Below are 17,579 nucleotides of genomic sequence, written 5' to 3'. Positions count from 1 at the left end.
CAGGAAACTTAAGAGCAGCTCGGAATTTTATCTTCAACTCCTGAGCAGCATTTGGCTTTAGCATCTTTAATCCCCAGCTGCCTCTTAGGAAGGCAGTGGCCTTTTGGGAAAGCTTTTCTGATCAGCCTTACAGGAGTGGAAGTAGCTGGAAAAAGCCAGCCATAAATTCCATATTTCCTCATTTTTCTCACTGTGTTTTCCCCTATATGGGTGGGAGGATTGCATTCCCTCAGTATTTAGATGTAGCACTTTCAGATCTTTCTAATTTCTGTTATTTTGTCTTCTCTGCTGGCTTAGAAGAAAGCCAGGACTAGGTAGGCAAACTGACTGGTGCACAGGGGTTCATTGCCTGGCTTTTAGAGAAGAGTGCTAGGGATGCAAGGCACAGCAGGACAGTTGGAATGTCACATTCCCTTCTCCAGAGCTCAGCTGCAGCAGCAGGCAGCTGTCCCCTTGCTGCACTCTAGAGGCAGCAGGGTAACGTGATGTGCTGGGCAATAGAGACCTCTGGACTTAGAATTTGCTGCTCTTTAGATCTGTTCTACCTGTGTTACTCTAAGCTCAGGGAAATCGTCTTTATTCACCAGCCCAAAATAGATCTGGCACCATAAACCACAGGCAAATAGAGTAAGCCTCAATTAAAATTAAAGACTGATTGCCCAAGAAGAACTATTAAGTAAAACCCACAAAATGACATTATAGTATCCTGAGCAAGGAGTGAAATGACCAGGCTGAAGGGTCGATTTTCTAAGGTTGAACAACTGGTGCTGTTTGTGGCATGTTCAGAGCACTGGTGGCTGTGCCAAATGTTTTTTCTGCTTAGCCAAAGCAGAAGGCTCACAGATGATGCTCAAAGGCTGATGGCATTTCCCACCTGGGGACTTAGTTCTGTGCTGGTACTCTTGTGAAGGATCTGGCATCATCACTGTAGCATAAACAGTGGTTTTCAGGTGACAGCAAGGAGGTATTTCCTTTCCTGAGCAGTGAGTTTCACAGATCTAGTCCAGCTGACTGCATGGTGCAGGATAGATGTCTGAGGCTTTTGGTAGTTCTAGATAAAAGTGTTATTTCCCATTCTGTTCAGTGGGTGCTAACAGGAGAAAGGAAGATATCTACTTGCCTAAATAAGTAACACTGAATTCTCTTGACAATGGACATTTTTTTCATCTGAAGAAAGTTGGAGTACAGGTGCTGTGTTCTTGACAGTGACCGATGGATGCAGCTCAGAGTCTAAACTGTAAGCTGGCTTTCATGTTGATTAAAATGTATTTGTGTACCTTAAAGTTTGATCTGATGAACTCAGATGAATTTTTACATATAAGTAAATGAAACATACTGAAGTGGATAAATGAAACAACTGTTTTCCCTATATTTGGGGTTCAGTTTGTATTCCTGATCTATCATAAATGAAGTTGTACCTTTTAAAAGCAGCTGCTAAAGTAAAGATTTTCATTTGACACGAGAAGATGAAACATGTTTCCCTGTCTTAACAGGTTTTTTTTCCCTTGGAACCAGCAGTTACTGTGGGATATAAGTTCACTTGAGTTTCAGAGGTACCAGACTGTGCTATAGTGTAAACACAGCTGCTATTGAGTAAAATAGCTTCAGTCTTCTCTAAAGTATACAAGTTCAGTGTTAGTGCAATAATAGATGCTTATTTCATTAACTGTTAGTCTGCCTGTGCACTTCCCTGGCAGGCTAAAAACGATGAAGTTCACCATGGGCTTGGCCTTCCATTAACTGATAAAGGAGGGCAATGCTGGAGCTTCCCTGGGAAAACCTGCATCTCCTGGTCACCCAAAGGACTGGAGAGAGGGGGAATTCCTTCCTGGGATTGTTGTGTTGGAAGAATCCATGCAATGAAGTGCAAACCATGCTGGTTAAGTTAGTTTATTTAACATGTCTGAATGCCAGTTGCTGTTGTGTGTACTTCAAATATCAGCACAGATAAGGTGATCTCGTGTTCAGCACTGAGTGGGAAACTGGTCAGGAGCAATTAATCAAGTGCTGGTGAATACTGATGGACATGGCTCCTCCAAATCCTTGGCAATACTGCTGGTGTCAGGGAAGCAGAGAAAACAACCATCTATATAGAAATCCTGATTTTTTTTTTTTTTTTTTTTTTTTTTGTTTGTTTGTTTGTTTTTTTTGGTCACTGAATGCTTGTGTTTCCTGTGGCTCTTTTGTAGAGCTGTAGGAGCACTGCTCTTCTGTTCATGGCACAGAACCTCTGGAGTGAGTGGGTGATGCTCTGGTGGGTGGAAAGCATTGAGAGCAAACAGCTAAAAGGGGAAAAGGGTTTCAAGGCTTCCCAAACATTATTTGGGACTGATACCCAAAGAAATCAGCTGTTGCTGTAAGTGCAGGTAACCTGAAAGTATGATCCACACTCCTGTTTTGCACTCCATAACTCACTGAAACTGCTGTGTAGCTCCAAAGCCAAGTTGCATTGATCAGCCAGGTTCTAGATAACAGAGATGTCTTCCCATGGCTTCTCCTGACACGATGCCTGGGGAGATTTCCAAAGTGTGAGAGCACAGAGCAGTGCCAGTCTGCTGTGCTGCTCTGTGCAGCCACCTGAGTGAGCTCTGCTCCATGGCTGCAGGACAAGCTCGTGCTTGAGCCTCTGCTGCACATCCCTTCTCAGCAAAAACACACTCCCTGACCTGTGTGCTGGATGCTGCCAGTTAATGCCTGCTCGAGACCTTGGGGCAGTTCAGGTGAATCTGGAAAGTAAACATTTTCTTACTTGAGCTCCACAGTTTCTGGTCTGTGCCTGGATATTTCCTGTGCTCCATCATCCTGTGGAGGCAAAGCACACTGTGTGACAGCCAGGGTGATGGGACACTGACAGGCTTATAAATAACTGAGGATTGGAAGCTTCATTCATCTCTGCTGTTAGAATTGAATACTGTGCCTGATCAGGAAGATGAAGGGGGGATAGTAGTTGTTTATAAATCTTATAAATAAAGGTTTAGCCTAGACATGGTCTCCTCTTTGGCTTTGCTGTGTGAGTTTGTCCCTGTGGAAAGTTTAGTGTGGGGTAGGGATGAATGAGTGGGTGTGGAACTACCTTCTTCAGAGTAGTGCAGCTTTATTTTGCTTAAGTTATGAGTGGAGCTACAGCCAAGTTACAAAGAATGTTCACAAGTCTTTTAAGAACATGTAAGTAGTGAAGTCTGGAAACAAACATTTTGAGGTACATTTCCTTGTTCCATGCTGAGGCTGAGCCCTGAGGAGCTGTTATTCTCAAGAAAAGCCTGACCTCTCCTTTCAGGTTCCTCCTCTTTCTTTAACATCAAAGGTTCTCATAGCACATGTTGAGGCAAGAACTTATTTGGACATTTACTGTTAGCACTTTGATTTTTGCTCTCTTCATTGTTGCTCACTTGTTTGTGAAAGCAGTAAAATAAATTACCAAGTCTTCTGCTGAAGGGTTGGTGGGTTTGGTCCCCAACTTCTTCATTAAAATCTCTGGACAAACTGCTTAATGTTTAAAGAAAGAAATTTTGTTTCTGAAGCAACTGGCTGGTTTTTTTTAGGTGTTTATTTTCTCTGTTCCTGAGGGCAAAACTGCAATGATTGCTTTTACTGAACCCCTCATTTCCCCATTCTTTCCCTTGCTCCCCCTCTCCCCAGCTGTGTGTGTACCAGGAGGAAGAGCCTAACACCCTTTCCTTCTTGAGGCTTTTCTTATCAAATTTAAGTTTGTCAGGCATGATGCTTCTTTAAATATGTATGACCTAATGTGTCTGTGGTCAGGGAATTGAGTGGTGCTAAAAGTGATCTTGTTGTCTGAGGAATATTCTGGTGTTTGCTCTTTATAATCCAAGCAGCACTAAGGATGGAGCAGAGCTGTTTCTATGGCAGTAGTGAATCTCCACATTCAAAAATGCTAAAAAAGTAACTGGGAACATGTGTAAAATAATGTTTAAATCCCATGGAAAGAAAAAGTGTTTAAAATCTGCCTCACTCAAGATTTCAGAGTAAGGTTTGAATAAGAAACTCTCCTGATCTCCCCTACCTGTTACATTTGCAGCATCTGAAGTGCAAAGGTACAGTTTTTGAATGTTCTGACTTCAGCATTGCAAGGCTGCAAAAGCATTGTGTTTGGGTTTGTTTTGTGTTTTTTAAGTAAAGTTCTTTCTGAGTGATCCCAGCTCAGAGCTGCCAGGTGTTAATTTAACCTTCCAGTTCATGATGGCATCTTTTTGACCTGCTTGGCAAAAGCTGCTTCTTTATGGGGTCCCCCACATGTTGATCCTCTCTTTCCCTTGGAAGTACTTGCTTCTCTAAAGGCTGATTTGCTGTGATGTCTGTCTCCCTCACCTCACAGCACTGTTTTTCTCTCCTTTCTATTTTGATAGCTCCCATTTTAGTGAGCTGCAAGCCCCTTACTGGGGCTCATCAGCATCTTCACCTTTGCCTTCTTGCCTTGAGCACTTAGACTTTAGAAATAACCTCTCCTCCTATGGCAAAGCCTCCTTTACCCTTCGCTCCAGGAATTAAAATGAATGTCACTTGGACACGTCTAAAAGTGAAAGGTGCCATTTTTCTGTGGAAAAGAACTAGCTTGCACAGATCATCTATGGCACAAAGGTATGATGTAAGTTTTGTAAAATTAAAATTCAGGTGGAGGGTTATGCAGATTGCCTTATTTGAATATTTAAATGTTCTGTAGCTTTTTGATGACTGCTTTATCATTGTTTTCCACATATATGCAATGATGCTCATTTACAGCCTTCCCCAATCAGTTATACAGCAAATACCACTGCTATAAATAAAATGTCATTTGCAGGAGACAGAGTTTTGGAAGTTAAATGAGGAAGAAATATTAGCTGTGATCAGTTGGTCAGGATTTTCTCCACAGGATTATTAAAAGGAGTGGTTGAAATGTGGATTTTCCATTCCTTTCTGATACTAGCCAAGGAATACTTCAGGGTTTCGGATAGTGTTTCAGAAAGATTGTCCAAGAGAAAAAAAAAGTCTGGGGATGTTATCTCATGTTGCAGCTTAGCCAATGTAGTATTTGGCAATCAGAAAGCAGCAGTGCTGCTTGTCACCATCCCTGGCCATGCAGTCTCGCCCTCTTCTCTGCCATGGCTGCTGTCTTAATCCTGCAGTCAGCTGTTTCTTCTGTCCAGTGGGAAACTAATAGCTGTTGAAGTTGTTTTTTTTTTTTTTTTTTTACTTGTTCTTTTCTTGGTCAGATCATGCTTTGGCTTGTTTGGTGCTTCTGCACTGTCTGCTAAATAATTCAGATATTTCTGTCTAGTTATTCAGTATCACTGGCTTTGCTTTTAGCTTTTGAGCTGTGTCAGTAAACTCGTGTTTGTCACCATCAGGGAAAATACATTTATTTTTGCTGTTACACTCTGAAGCCCCAGTATTATCTGCCAGATGCTCCACTTGAGCATCTCTCACAGGCACACCCCGGGCTGCTCCTGCTCCTGCTTCTGCCATGAGCTTTCCTGCACCTGCAGGGAAATCATGTAACCTCCTCTGCAGTTTTATCATGTCTCACATGGGAGTGATAGATCCTGCCCTGGGCTGGGGAATCTTGTCCTGTCAGTCCTAAAGTAACTTAGCTTAGATTAGTTCAAGGTGATTACACTCAAGGCTTCCTCATCAGCGACGCTATCTTTGGAAGATATGGAGCAGCTCAGGTCAGAATGCATCTCCTGCTAACAGCACAGGAGGTGTTCAGGAGTGCACAGGAGACCTCTGAAACAGCTTGGGGATCCAAGGAAAGATCTGTTGAACCCAGACTGCAGAGGGCTTTTTCTTGGACAACTGGTGGAACTTAGGATGTAGGATAACCTGCTCTCAGCACTTATTTTTATGAGGGATCTTTCAATATGCCTTGTAGGAAGTTGAATTTTGCCTCATCTAGGATTTCTGACTTGAGGTGATAATTTTTGCTCAGTGGTTGAGATGGAAAGTGTATCTATTTAATAAAAATGGAATTAGAAGTTCTTATATTCACATTTGGAGACTCGAGCAGAGGGACCTAGGCTTTGAGAGACATTCCCCAGAGGTGCCCATGCATGGTAGAATTATGGTTTTGTTTTTGGCTTCCCCTCAATTTTAGGGTGATAATTGACAGTCATGTTTTGACTTTCAAACTGAGTAGAAAATCACTGTGGTCCTGGCAAAGATTAACATCTGGATGGTGTGTAGGTAACATGCATTGAATTGAGCTGGTGTGCTGGGGAGGAGGAGAAGAGAACATATCCTTACAGAAGAAGTGAGACCTGCTGCTGTTTAATTTTCTGTGCTGCTGCTGTTTCTGTGCAGTGCTGGGGAAGGACTTTGGGAAGGGTGGGTCAGTCCCAGGTTGCAGGAGCTGCGAGGAGGAGGAAGGGATGTCCTCACTCGCTGCTCCTTGTCCCCAGGCTGGCAGAGCAGGGCTCTCTCTCTGTGTCCCTCTGCAGATGCTCTGCTGGCACCTGCTGCCTGCAGAGCTCTTTGGGAACGCTCCAGGACTGCTCTGGCCATCAGACCTGCCTTGCACAGTAATGAAGCAGCGAGATTAAGCTATGACAATAAAAACCTGAGGCACACAAGTCCTGGAGCGATGCTGGACTGAAACATGGGTTTGTGAAGAAAACGACAGGGCAGGCTCTGGGACCTGGCTCTTCAAAATCTGTAGCCTCATTTATTCGGGTTTCATCTGAAACGAAGAACTGCTTCTCAGCATCTCTGAAGGCAAGGCCTGAGCACTGATGGCCTTGATGATGAGGTGACTTTGTAGAATGGGGTCAGTGTGTGTTAGGTGTGGTTGTCACATTTTAGAGTCCTCTTTCCAGTTAATCTTCTTGATAATAGGTAACACAGCATCCTTGTTAGGGAAAATGACCTCGGATGTCACTTTCCATAGGGCACTTCTGCAGCCACGGGCTTTCCCTGTTTGTTTGGTGCCCTGTGCTGGCCATGCAGGAGTAAGTTAATTTCTTTGTAAGGAAAATTGTGAGTTCTTAGTCTGTTTTGATCCAACTTGATTTGTTGTGATGACTGCTCTTGCTAATACTCTGTCCTATTTGCTTCTGCAGCTTTTATTTGCAATCACGGAGGGGTTGTTTTAGTGCCACTGCTTGTGCAAATAGGTTTTCTGTTTCTTGGACAGTTTGATTTGCAGTTGCATCTGTCTGTACAGACCTTATGTTCAAATATCATTAATGGACATAAAAACAAATAAAGGGGCTGTGATTAAGGGCTTTTTAATTGAAATTATTTAAGATTAAATTACTTAGATTGAAATTATATGATACCAAAATTGCAAACTTTGAAAGAAGTCATTTTCTGTCTTAATTTTCACTCCAGCCTGCCACTGACAATGGATATTTGACTAATGGATTATTTGTCCAAGGAGGAAGGCCTGATGATCCATGTATGCAAAGAAATGTAAATGAAATGCCACTCCCTTTGTTTTGCCCTAGTATGAGTGCCAGTATTTTAAAACAGGAATATAAAGTTCAACAACTGAGTCAATTTCTAAACCCAAATCTCAGTTGTCCTGTTGTTGTGGTGGCACTCAAGGGAGAGTTGCCCTTTCAGAGTGTAGCTTCTGGATGAGAAATGAGTGTAATACATTACTTTTTTCTGTATGGCATGACAAAAGAAGGAGACGAGTAGGAGTGTGCTTTTACATACAAAAGGCGTTTTGTGTCATGGATTTTTTCTTAAATGCCTTATTTGCAAGATACCTTCCTTCCCCCACCAGTCTTCTCCTTTAATTATTGTATTGTCTGCAGTGATTACATCCATTAGCTGATTCTCTGAAACGGGAGTTCATTTTCAAAGAAGGATTTGGGAGGTTGTGATGAGTTTTTTTCCCTTCATGTGACATGAGTGCTGAGTCAAGTTGAGTGTCCTGTTCAGGTTTTATTTAAAGATTTTCCTATAACATATGCACAGAATATGAGACAGCAGCAAAGCCTTGTTTGAACAAATCAAACCTCGTGGCAGTATTAGGGATCTATTTATTGTAACTTTGTGAAGAGTGCATTGACCTTCTTATGTTGTCTGCAGGCCTGACATCCTTTGTAGATTGAAATTAGTTTCCAAACCTGGTGTTCTGAGGTTTCTCCAGTAATTTTCATGTTTTGGGCACTTACAGATTAATTGTACAAATTGGGTATCCGATTAATTTGTGTCTTTGTTAATTGCCTCAATGTATGTGCAATGAAGGTACTTTTTGATTTAAAACACTTTTCTCTCACATAGTGAATAGGTTTCTCAAAGGGAGTGCAAAGGGTTCCTTCCCCTGCTGGCAGATAAACTCTTGCCTATCACTTCCTCACAGGCAGCATCCCTTTCCCCATCACTGTGTCCCATGGGACTCCATACAGGGAATCCCTGATCTGCACCAGGGATTCAGATCCAGAGGTAGAAGTGAGTTTCTTTCCATCTGAGTGCTCTATTTTATCTCACCCTGAATCATACTACATTTTACTGATAGAATATTTGCATGTTCATGCTGCTTGTCATTGTACAGAGGATAAGAAGCTGCCAGGCTGTTGTCTGGGACTTAGGAGCAGCAGGAGTTTCACGTTTTTCCTTCCTCTTCTTTTCCAACTTGTAACTTCAGGCAGTTATCTTCATGCAATAGCACATGAATTTAAAAAATCAACAATGAAAACAGAGCAGTCTGTTCTGTGTGGTTTCTTTATTTGGCCCATAACCCCCAACGTGCCATGAAAGTAGATGAAGAGAGCAGAATAATGCTGAAGATTTTGCATTTAAAAAAGAAACAGAACTCCTGACTGTCTTAAATGTCAGTGGCAAACTGTATTTAACAGTACCTATTTGGAACCACTTACAAACATAAGGGAACTTTTTGGGACACCCTGTTGTGTGTTATTCCCCTGTCAAGTCAAGTCTCTCTGTCCAGTAACATTTAAATGAGCTGGGAATAGAGCTGTGACTGCTACATTCTCACTTGGACTTAACCTGCAGTCCCATGGAAATGGCTTTAGTGGCTGGGTAGCACAGCATGGGTTGTAAAGTCAGATCCTGTAATTTGTTGAGCTGGACCTGTGTGTTTCAAGATTCATTAACCAGGCTTCCCAGTTCTAGGTGTGCTACCAGGATGGTCAGGCAGATCCAGGCTCTGAGACAAATCCTGGAAGCCACTGGACTTCAGACAGGGATCAGGGGTGGAAAACAGACACAAACTGACCAAATGTAAGTGGAAAAGATAAACATCTCATATGGTATCAGCAAAATTTTGCTAAATGGGTTATTGTTCGTTGGGTTTTTTCTGTGATTTACAGTAGCTCTAATGAAAGATCAAGTTCAAGGTGGGAGGACTGGTCCCATTTTGTGACCAAATAGATACTCCTTTCTCTGGTAAATATTTTTATGCTAATAAAATGTACCTTCACAGTCATCTCCACATTTTCAAGGTAGAAAGGATTGCCAGACTGTAACCTGCTGCGAGGTTCCTGTTTATTTGACTGTGTAATGCCAGCACTTGCTGTATTTAACCTGACGTGAGGGGCTCTGGTTCCCTGGTGCAGCATGCCCCTGCCCTGTCCTGGTGACACAGCCACCTGTCCCTGTGTGCTGCAGGCAAGGAGGGGCCAGGAGCACAGCTGGGATGCTGCTCTGGGAGTGCTTGGACTCCTGTCTGAGTCCTGGAGGTGTCTGTGCACGGAGGACAGCAGTGCTCAACCCTGTAAATAACAGTGGGGTTTGCTGGTTCAGTGTGCACAGAGCAGCCTCTGCTGGTTCTGCCCACCTTGATGTGTCAGTGCTGGGGAGCTGTCACAAACACAGGCCTTTTATTTTGAATAAACCCTTGGAATAGAAATGATACCTTTCTTATTGCAGTGCAGTGCAGAGGTGCAGGCTGGCTTAGCATCCTCTGCAGGGTGCTTGCTCATGGTTACTTCCACGTGGAAGGTGTGAGATGTGTTCCAGAGCCACACAACTCTGTGAGCCTGGCCTGCTCTTGTTGGCAATGGCCTGGATCCTCCTCAGCAGATTCTTTGCCCCTTTTACTTCTTACAGGAATTTCTTTGGGGGGGTAAGAACAGAAGGTGTTCTTTAAATGCACTTCTCTTTGAGGAGTCTCAGTGTTGCTGTTGCAATGGAATGGATGAACCTGAGTTCTCTTCTGCTAAAACAGATCTAATGGGAGCAGCAGGGGGTTGTCAGGGCTACTGTCTGTGAGTAGAGATTTCAGCACAGGTGGGAAAGAAATTATAGTAAGTTTTAATAATGAATCTAACTCTGGTGATAGTTCCTATTTGCATTTATATACATATATACTCTTCATGTTCAGTGGTATCAGCAGAATTTTGCTGTTCAGATAAGACAACCTAAAGAAAATGTTGGTGGCCCTACCTGCATAAAAGGTGATTCAGTGGTTTGTTTGTCTTTGATAAATCCTTACAGAATCAGGTAAATAAGCTACTTTTCACAGGCCAGCTGTTTCATTTGTGTGTGTAAAAATAATGCTTTAAAGAACTGCAAGTCAGCCAAAGGTTTCTGTTCTCCACATTGGGTGGGATGATTCCTTCAGCAGCTGTGGCTAATGAAATTGGTAGTATTTTTATTACTTTGTTATAGAGGCATCAAACTTTATTTTGCCTATCCATAGTCTGCTTTCTGGGCCTTGCAGGTCTTGGAAAGATTTGGAGTGTGCTAACAATGCTAAGCCAAGGCTTCTGTGACGGGTAGTTTTCTTTCCTACAGAGACAACCAAAGCTGATCTTTATTTTCTTGTCACAGAACAGCAATTAAAATGGCTTGAAAATTTGGAATTTCTGTGTAAATTGGACATTGTAAGAAGTCTTCCACTTTGTCTTTTGTTTGTGGGAGGTCAGGTACTAGGAAGTTTTGTGAAATGCTTATACAAAAAATTGCTTGTTTATACAACTGAAGGTTAGAAAATATCTAAAATGTTATCCAGGCTTCCAACTGGTAGGGACTAAAGAAGAGAAGACAAAATCATAAGGAAAGGCTTAAACCCTATTTTGACTCTAAAAGGCCTGGAGAACTAGGAGCTTGTGTGAACTATGGGACTCTGGAGACGCTTTCTTGGAGAAGGAGGACCTCTGCCAAGGGCTGCAGCAGGGAGAATGGCAGCAGGATGGAGCAGGAGGGAAGGGCATAGATGTGTGTACAATAATACTTTGCTTCCCAAGAAAATATTTTTCATGTCCTGTCTGGCAAAAGAGTTGATGTGGTTGTTGAATGACAAAACATGAGTCGTGTTCCATGTGGCAGCTGAGACAGAGGCTGGGTTTGTGCCCACCCTGCTCCTGCAGCATGTCACTGGAGTTGAAAATCCCTCAGGTGGGGGAGAGGAGATGGGCAAAGCCTTGGTGGCTTTAAAAACCCCTGTGCTGGTGTCTCCCACATCCTGCAGCTCTGTGGGGTTTGGTGAGCTGCTCATCCAAGTGCAGCAGCAGTGATCCTGCAGACACTTGATCTGTGAATCTTAAAGGGTTCCTTCACAGGTGTTAAAGATTTCCTACACCTGATGCTCTTCTGAATGTTTGTTTGCTTTTGCCTCTCTCAGCCCTGATTTCAAGGGTGAGGTTTTTGTTCAAAAGAGGCAGAACTCTGCCATTGTGCCTGATGGAGGTGGTTGCTGATCTGCTGTGGCAGGTAATCAGCTGTGTCCTTCCATGGAGCTGGCAGCAGTGCTTAGCCAGAGTCTCTGGCATTTCCCCCCAAAAGGATGGGGCTGTTTTAAGGAAATGTACTGACCCCAGTGTGGGAGTTTGGGTATTTCTGTAACTGTGAGTGTATTGCTACAAAAGGGTGAACGAAACTCGCACTGAATAGCTTGAAAATTAATTTTCTCCAGCACCGTTGATTTTGGTTCTGGTTGAGAAATTTGCACAACATACCTTGTTTTGTGCTGAAGACACTTAACTAAGAGTGATGTGAAACTCACCAGTATACCTGGAATGCATTTGACAAAAATGTTTATGAATGAAGTGCTACACATTGTAAGTTGAACCTAAAACTAAGTTGGCTCCTACCCGAAAAGTATACTGCATTGGATTCTTATTGTTCTGAAGAATTTAATTTTTTTTAATAAAACACTTCAACTTAAGTTGTCATCCAAGAAGGTCCTTTCCATTTTTGACTTTGTTGTGTCAGTGAGGAGTCGGCAGAGTCTCAGTCGGGCTGGGTGGAGTCTCTGTCCTCTGAGCGGGTGCAGATGTGTTGTTCTCCAAAGGGCTGATGTTTTGGGCCTGGCTTATCTCCTAGGCAGAGCACCCCATGCAACTGCATTCTACCTCAGCTCTGCTCATGCACTGATAAGCTGTGTGCCTGCCAGCACCCAGTCACACACAAATCTTGATTCCAGCATGCTCCCCTTTTCCCCTGGAGCCACTGTCTCATCTTCGTGTAGCAAAAGGGCCAGCTGAGACCTATATTCATGACTGACTGTAGTGGTGTTAGATTAGGAAAAAGGTTCTAAGAAACCACTTGGAGTGGTGGGCTTTTTGGAGGCTGTGGGAATTGCTGGTTTCTGCAGCAATAATAGAAGCAGAGGCAAATGAAGTGTAGGTTTTGCCCGGCAGCATCGGGAATTAGGATTGTGAAGGGGTCTGTGCCCTGTGGTTTGGAGCCCAGCGCCAGGATCGGGCCCACCGTGAGTCCTAGGGAAAAATGAGTTACAAATGGCTCTGGAAGAAGTGCACGTGCCATTTCCCCTCTGAGAAAACGCATAATTGCTGTTTCTCAGGTGAAAGAGCCCGGCTGAACGTGTGAATGGGCACAGGGACCAGGAGGGCATTCAGCCCTCTCCTGCCACCTCCCAGAGGAACAAAGGGAAGGGATCCTCGCTGCCCGAGCAGCAGATTTTGGGAGCAGAGCTCGGTGCTGAAGGAGCCCTGCCCTGCCCGAGCTCGGACAGGTTTCCTGCTGCCCGTGCTGACCACGGTTTGAAATAGATTTTACTGGATGCCTCGGCATGAAGGAATTCGCTGAAACCCGATCCTTGCTGGAGCTCCGTCCTAAGGGGTGGCTCCTGTCCCCATTGTCTCGTGCGCCTTTGTTTTAAAATGATATTAAGCCTCAGACACCAGCTGATTTACTTTAATTCAACAGCCAACTTATGTTTGATTTCTTTTCATATTCAAGTGAGCCATCTGGCTTTAATGAACTGTAACTGTTTTTAATGCTGCCTCCAGTTGCTAACATCTGAATATTTCATGTGCTGAAAGGAGATTTGAAATGCAGAAGTGAGACTGAAGAGTCCAAAGTATTTCCAAAGCTGCTCTGTTCCAGCAGCACTTGTGCTCCACTTCCCTCGAGATTTATCAAAAGATAATCTTTGGGGTGCCAGACTGTAAGCAGCAACCATGGTGGGTGCTAATTACAAGTGCTCTCAATTTTGTGTACATAAAACACCACAACTGCTTATGAAATCCTGAATAACAACCCAACTTGGCTTGGGCAGAATATCAATCAGCTTCAACAGGAGCTGCCAGTGTTTGGCATCTTCTAAATCAACAGCCTCTTTGGTGCTTGGGGTTTGATTTTGTGGGTTTGTTTTGGGGTTTTTTTTGGTGGGGAGGGTAGTGTCCTAAATATTCTCATGTTGCATAAAGAAAAAAAGTGTAGTTGCGTCATGTAGTTTAGTTGTAGATGCTGATTGAGAACTGTATCCCATAAACTGAAAATAGCTTAATTGCAATTAATTCTGAATGTACTTTTTCCAGGGCTACACTATTCTAAAGCAGTGGCATATCCCCAGACTTGTGGAATATATGCTTTGCTCACAGCATTGCCTTTGTTTTGCCTTAGCGCTGTGACAGCTGATAGACTTGGGCTAGGCCATTACCAAGGCATGTTTTGATTAATGATTAAAGAGTGTTTTGTTGGTTAGTTCTTCTCTGTGTGCTGAGCATCATGTTAGTGACATCCTCTTCCAGCATCACTTTATAAAAGATGGAAGAGATGGAAGCTCAGTCTGTGTAGGGAGAGGACAGTCTGGGAACAGACTTGAGTCACCTTACCCTGCTCTGCTTTGTCCTCTGAGCCTGAACAACTGTGTGAGGAACCAGTGAGAGTGGAGCCTGTGCTTAATTTCTCAGTACCTTTCTCACAGAGGCAGAGCTGGGTTGGGAATTAACGTGTGACCTCGTAGTCACATGCTGAGCACAGACTTTCTGAGCTGGAGTGGAGCAGGTTAGAGGCATATAGCAGAAACTGGCAGCTGGGTTCCATTCCAGACACATTCCTGTGAAGCTGTAATGAATAAAAGTTATTAGTATCTTCTACACAGTAGATTTTTGTGGCACTAAGCTGCCATTCAATAGGAGCTCTTAATGATAACTCTTACTACTCTCAAAAAAAATTTCTTTTCATATGTAATGAAAATTTTTGAAGTTGGCTATAGTTTTGATTGTACTTGAACTTCCTGCATGACTGAGCCCTGCTACTGGATATTTTATTCTGTTCAAGTTTGCTGATTTATTTGTGTCTGAAGGAAGCTACCAATGTTGTGTATCTCTAAGGGTTATCAGGTAGTCTGCATAGACACTGTATCTGTACAAAACTCAAAATCAGAGACTTTTCAAATTTGTAGAACTTCCTTTTTATAAAGCATTGTTATTCAAAGTGTGTTCATTTCAGGAGCACAAACTGTGTTTTTTAGAACCTGATTTTTAGTCCTCTCTATTATTTCAGGTATCTCACTTAAATAAAACAGGTGCTTCACAGACATTCAACAAGAATGCAAAGGCTTTTTGAAATTACCTTTTTCTTACAAGAATTTTCAAGTCAATAATCTTGGTTTTATGACCAGTTATCTCTGATTTATGTAAAGATGTCAGTCAAAGTGTGTTATTTCTAAAGAAACTTGTTACCTAGACTCTTATTTACTATGTAACTTTGCTTTTGTGGAGAATTTTGTAAAGAAACAAAACTTGTGCTTCACTGCTAATGACCTGGTGGGCTTGCTTTAGTCCTGTTTTTACTTCTTTTCTAGCATTCATAATGAAATAATTATTTAATTGCTAATAGGAATAGGTTTGTAAATTGGGTATTAGGAAGAAATGTTTCCTGTGAGGCTGGGGAGGCCCTGGCACAGGGTGCCCAGGGCAGCTGTGGCTGCTCCATCCCTGCAATGCCCAAGGCCAGGTGGGATGGGACCTGAGCAGGCTGGGACAGTGAAAGGTGTCCTGTCCATGGCAGGGGGTTGGAAGGAGATGGTCTTCGAGTCCTCTCCCAGCCCAAACCACTCCAGGATTCTGTCTTAAAAGCAGCTAAAAATGCCATGAAGATTTCCTCACCAGTGGTTCCTTTTCAGGTGTTTTCCAGGATCCCTTCTTGAATGTCCCGGCTGCTGTGGAAGGCAGGAGGCGACTCATGACCACCAAACAGTGACAGCCCCGGCCTGCCCTGCTTCTGGCTGCTGGGAACAGCCACTGGGCTCCTGTGGAGATGAATGGAGAACAGCAGTATGATGCAGGTAACAGTCCAGCCCAGCTCCCCGGCCAGCTTCTCTAAAAATATTAGCCATGTGCAAGAAAGATGAGCACAGTGAGTGTCCCACAGTGCGTGTGCCTGGTGCTGTACACGGGGAGAAGCTCCAGTTTCACAGATTCTGCATTGTGTTCTGGCTGTCATGGCTGGGTTTGTTACTGCTCTGTATCACAGCAGGGTGTAGCACTGGCCGAAAGGGAAACAAAATCTGGCCCACCTTGTTGGTTGTGTTTTCAAGAAGCTGTGATTTATTTACCTTTCTGTGGTACCACTATGAGATGGGCTTATGAAAAGCTTGGTGGTGTTAACACTTACTATTTTAAGGCATTTCTCTTTCAGAGTGGTTAATACCTAGCTCTGTCCTTGTGCTCATCTTCTTAATGTTTTGGCAAGCTTTTGCTGCTGGTTGGAAAAGTCAGATAACTGAAGCTGTTTGCTGCCATTGTAATCTCTCCTGTTTTTCTGAAGTGCCTTGCTGTGTCCTCTTTGATAGGCTTGTGATATCAATACCTAACGTCCTGCAGAGTGGTGTATTATGAGAAATCAGCTCAGGTTTTGGATCACCTTGGAACACCAGGCCATGAAGAGTGCTAGTCTGGGATGACTGGGAATACTAATAGCTTTCTGGAAATGTGGAAGTAGGGACCATCCATTTGGTCTGTCTTGCCTGCCATGGCTTGTTCCTTTTCTTTGAGGAGGTCCCTACCTATTACAGTTTATATAAAGCAAATTTTATTTTGTAATTATCAGTGTAAACAATTGGATCAAGATTTTATCTGAGTATTACTTTTCTTTGGTAATTCTCCAACAAGCTGGTCTTCTCATAGGACAATTCACTATTGGTAATTTTTCTACCTTTACTTTATGGAAATCTAATTTTTGTCAGTGTTGCTGAAGAAATGTTTAACATAATTTTAATCTATAGTGTATTTTAGGAGAATGCTATCTGCTTTATGATGCTGAAATACGCTTTTTGATTATTAACTACAGCAAGTCAGTCAAGTTGTCAATGTTATATCCTCAAATAGTCAAGAAAAAGTATCATGGGTGTGGATGTAGAATTTCTCCTGGCACATGCAAATACTTTTTCCTTGCCTAGTGGAAACTGCAGGCTTCTGTCACAGAGTGTAAGGAAGGGAGTGAGGAGCTGTTTACATGGTCAGCAGTGGTGTGTCCACAGGCTGTGATAACACATCCCTCCGTCTTAAAACCCTTACTGACATTTTTCCATCTTCCTCAAAAAGTAGCAGGTCACAGAGTCCTCTCTCACTGTGTGCTTTTGAATAGCTGAGGAAAGGTTTGATACTGGCTTGAAATTACTCAGCAGCTATTTCCCCTGAAGCTCCCTTTGTGCCAGGTTTGAGTACAGGAGGCTGTGAAGAGCAAACAATAAATGATGAGAGCTTTACTTGCATTCAGAGATAGTTCCCAGCAAATGCCTGTGTAAGCATAAGCACATTGGTTTTGTTGTGCCCTCTAATATTGTTTTCTGAAGTGCTTTTGAGTTACACCAGTCCAAACCACTGCTGGAACATTGCCTTCATATTTATGAGTTATCATTTTGACTGGTGTTATTTTCTTCCACTTAATAATTTGCAGCAGCTTTTGGAGATTGTCCTCTGTTTTTCTGGTTTTACATCTAGGCTCTGGCTCCAAGAACCTAGACAGAGCTCAGGGTTGCTGGTTGTGATGCTCCCTTGATGCTATGAGGGGAAAAGACAACTTTTATTCTTGTCACAGTCTTTCTCAACTCCTGAAATTCCAACCTGTCTTTATTTATTCATGGCCTCGCAGCTGGTGGAGATGAAAAAGATTAACTGTTATTAAAATCAGATTGAACTATATCTACAGTTCAGGGTGAGAAACCTTTGGGTTAGCCTTACTGAAGTCTGCAAGACCTTCAGTTGTGATGTGCTTAAATGTCCAATGTGACAGTCTTCAACTAAATCACATTAAAACTGCATGAAAGTTATTTGCAGTGAGAATTTAGCTCAAATCCAAAGATGAGAACAGCCTAGTGTAGACTGTTTCCATTTCAGATATTTTTTAAGGGCTAACTTCCTTAATATTTCACTGCATTCTCCAGTCCAAATGGTATAATTCCATATTCTTTCTCTACC

General features: G+C 42.9%; 1 protein-coding gene across 1 annotated transcript in view; it reads left to right on the top strand.

Annotated features, from left to right (window-relative positions):
• SFMBT1 (Scm like with four mbt domains 1) overlaps positions 1-17,579 on the top strand; it is a 65,882-nt gene that overhangs the window by 19,445 nt on the left and 28,858 nt on the right. The window contains exon 2 of the mRNA XM_053989275.1: positions 15,284-15,445. Coding sequence (XP_053845250.1) covers positions 15,418-15,445 — 28 coding nt within the window. The 5' untranslated portion in view covers positions 15,284-15,417. The remainder of the gene's footprint in view (positions 1-15,283; positions 15,446-17,579) is intronic.

This window comes from Vidua macroura, chromosome 13 (assembly GCF_024509145.1).
Source record: "Vidua macroura isolate BioBank_ID:100142 chromosome 13, ASM2450914v1, whole genome shotgun sequence".
Taxonomy (NCBI): Eukaryota; Metazoa; Chordata; class Aves; order Passeriformes; family Viduidae; genus Vidua; species Vidua macroura.
Note: the sequence above shows the minus strand (reverse complement) of the source record. Positions and strands in the feature narration are given on the sequence as shown.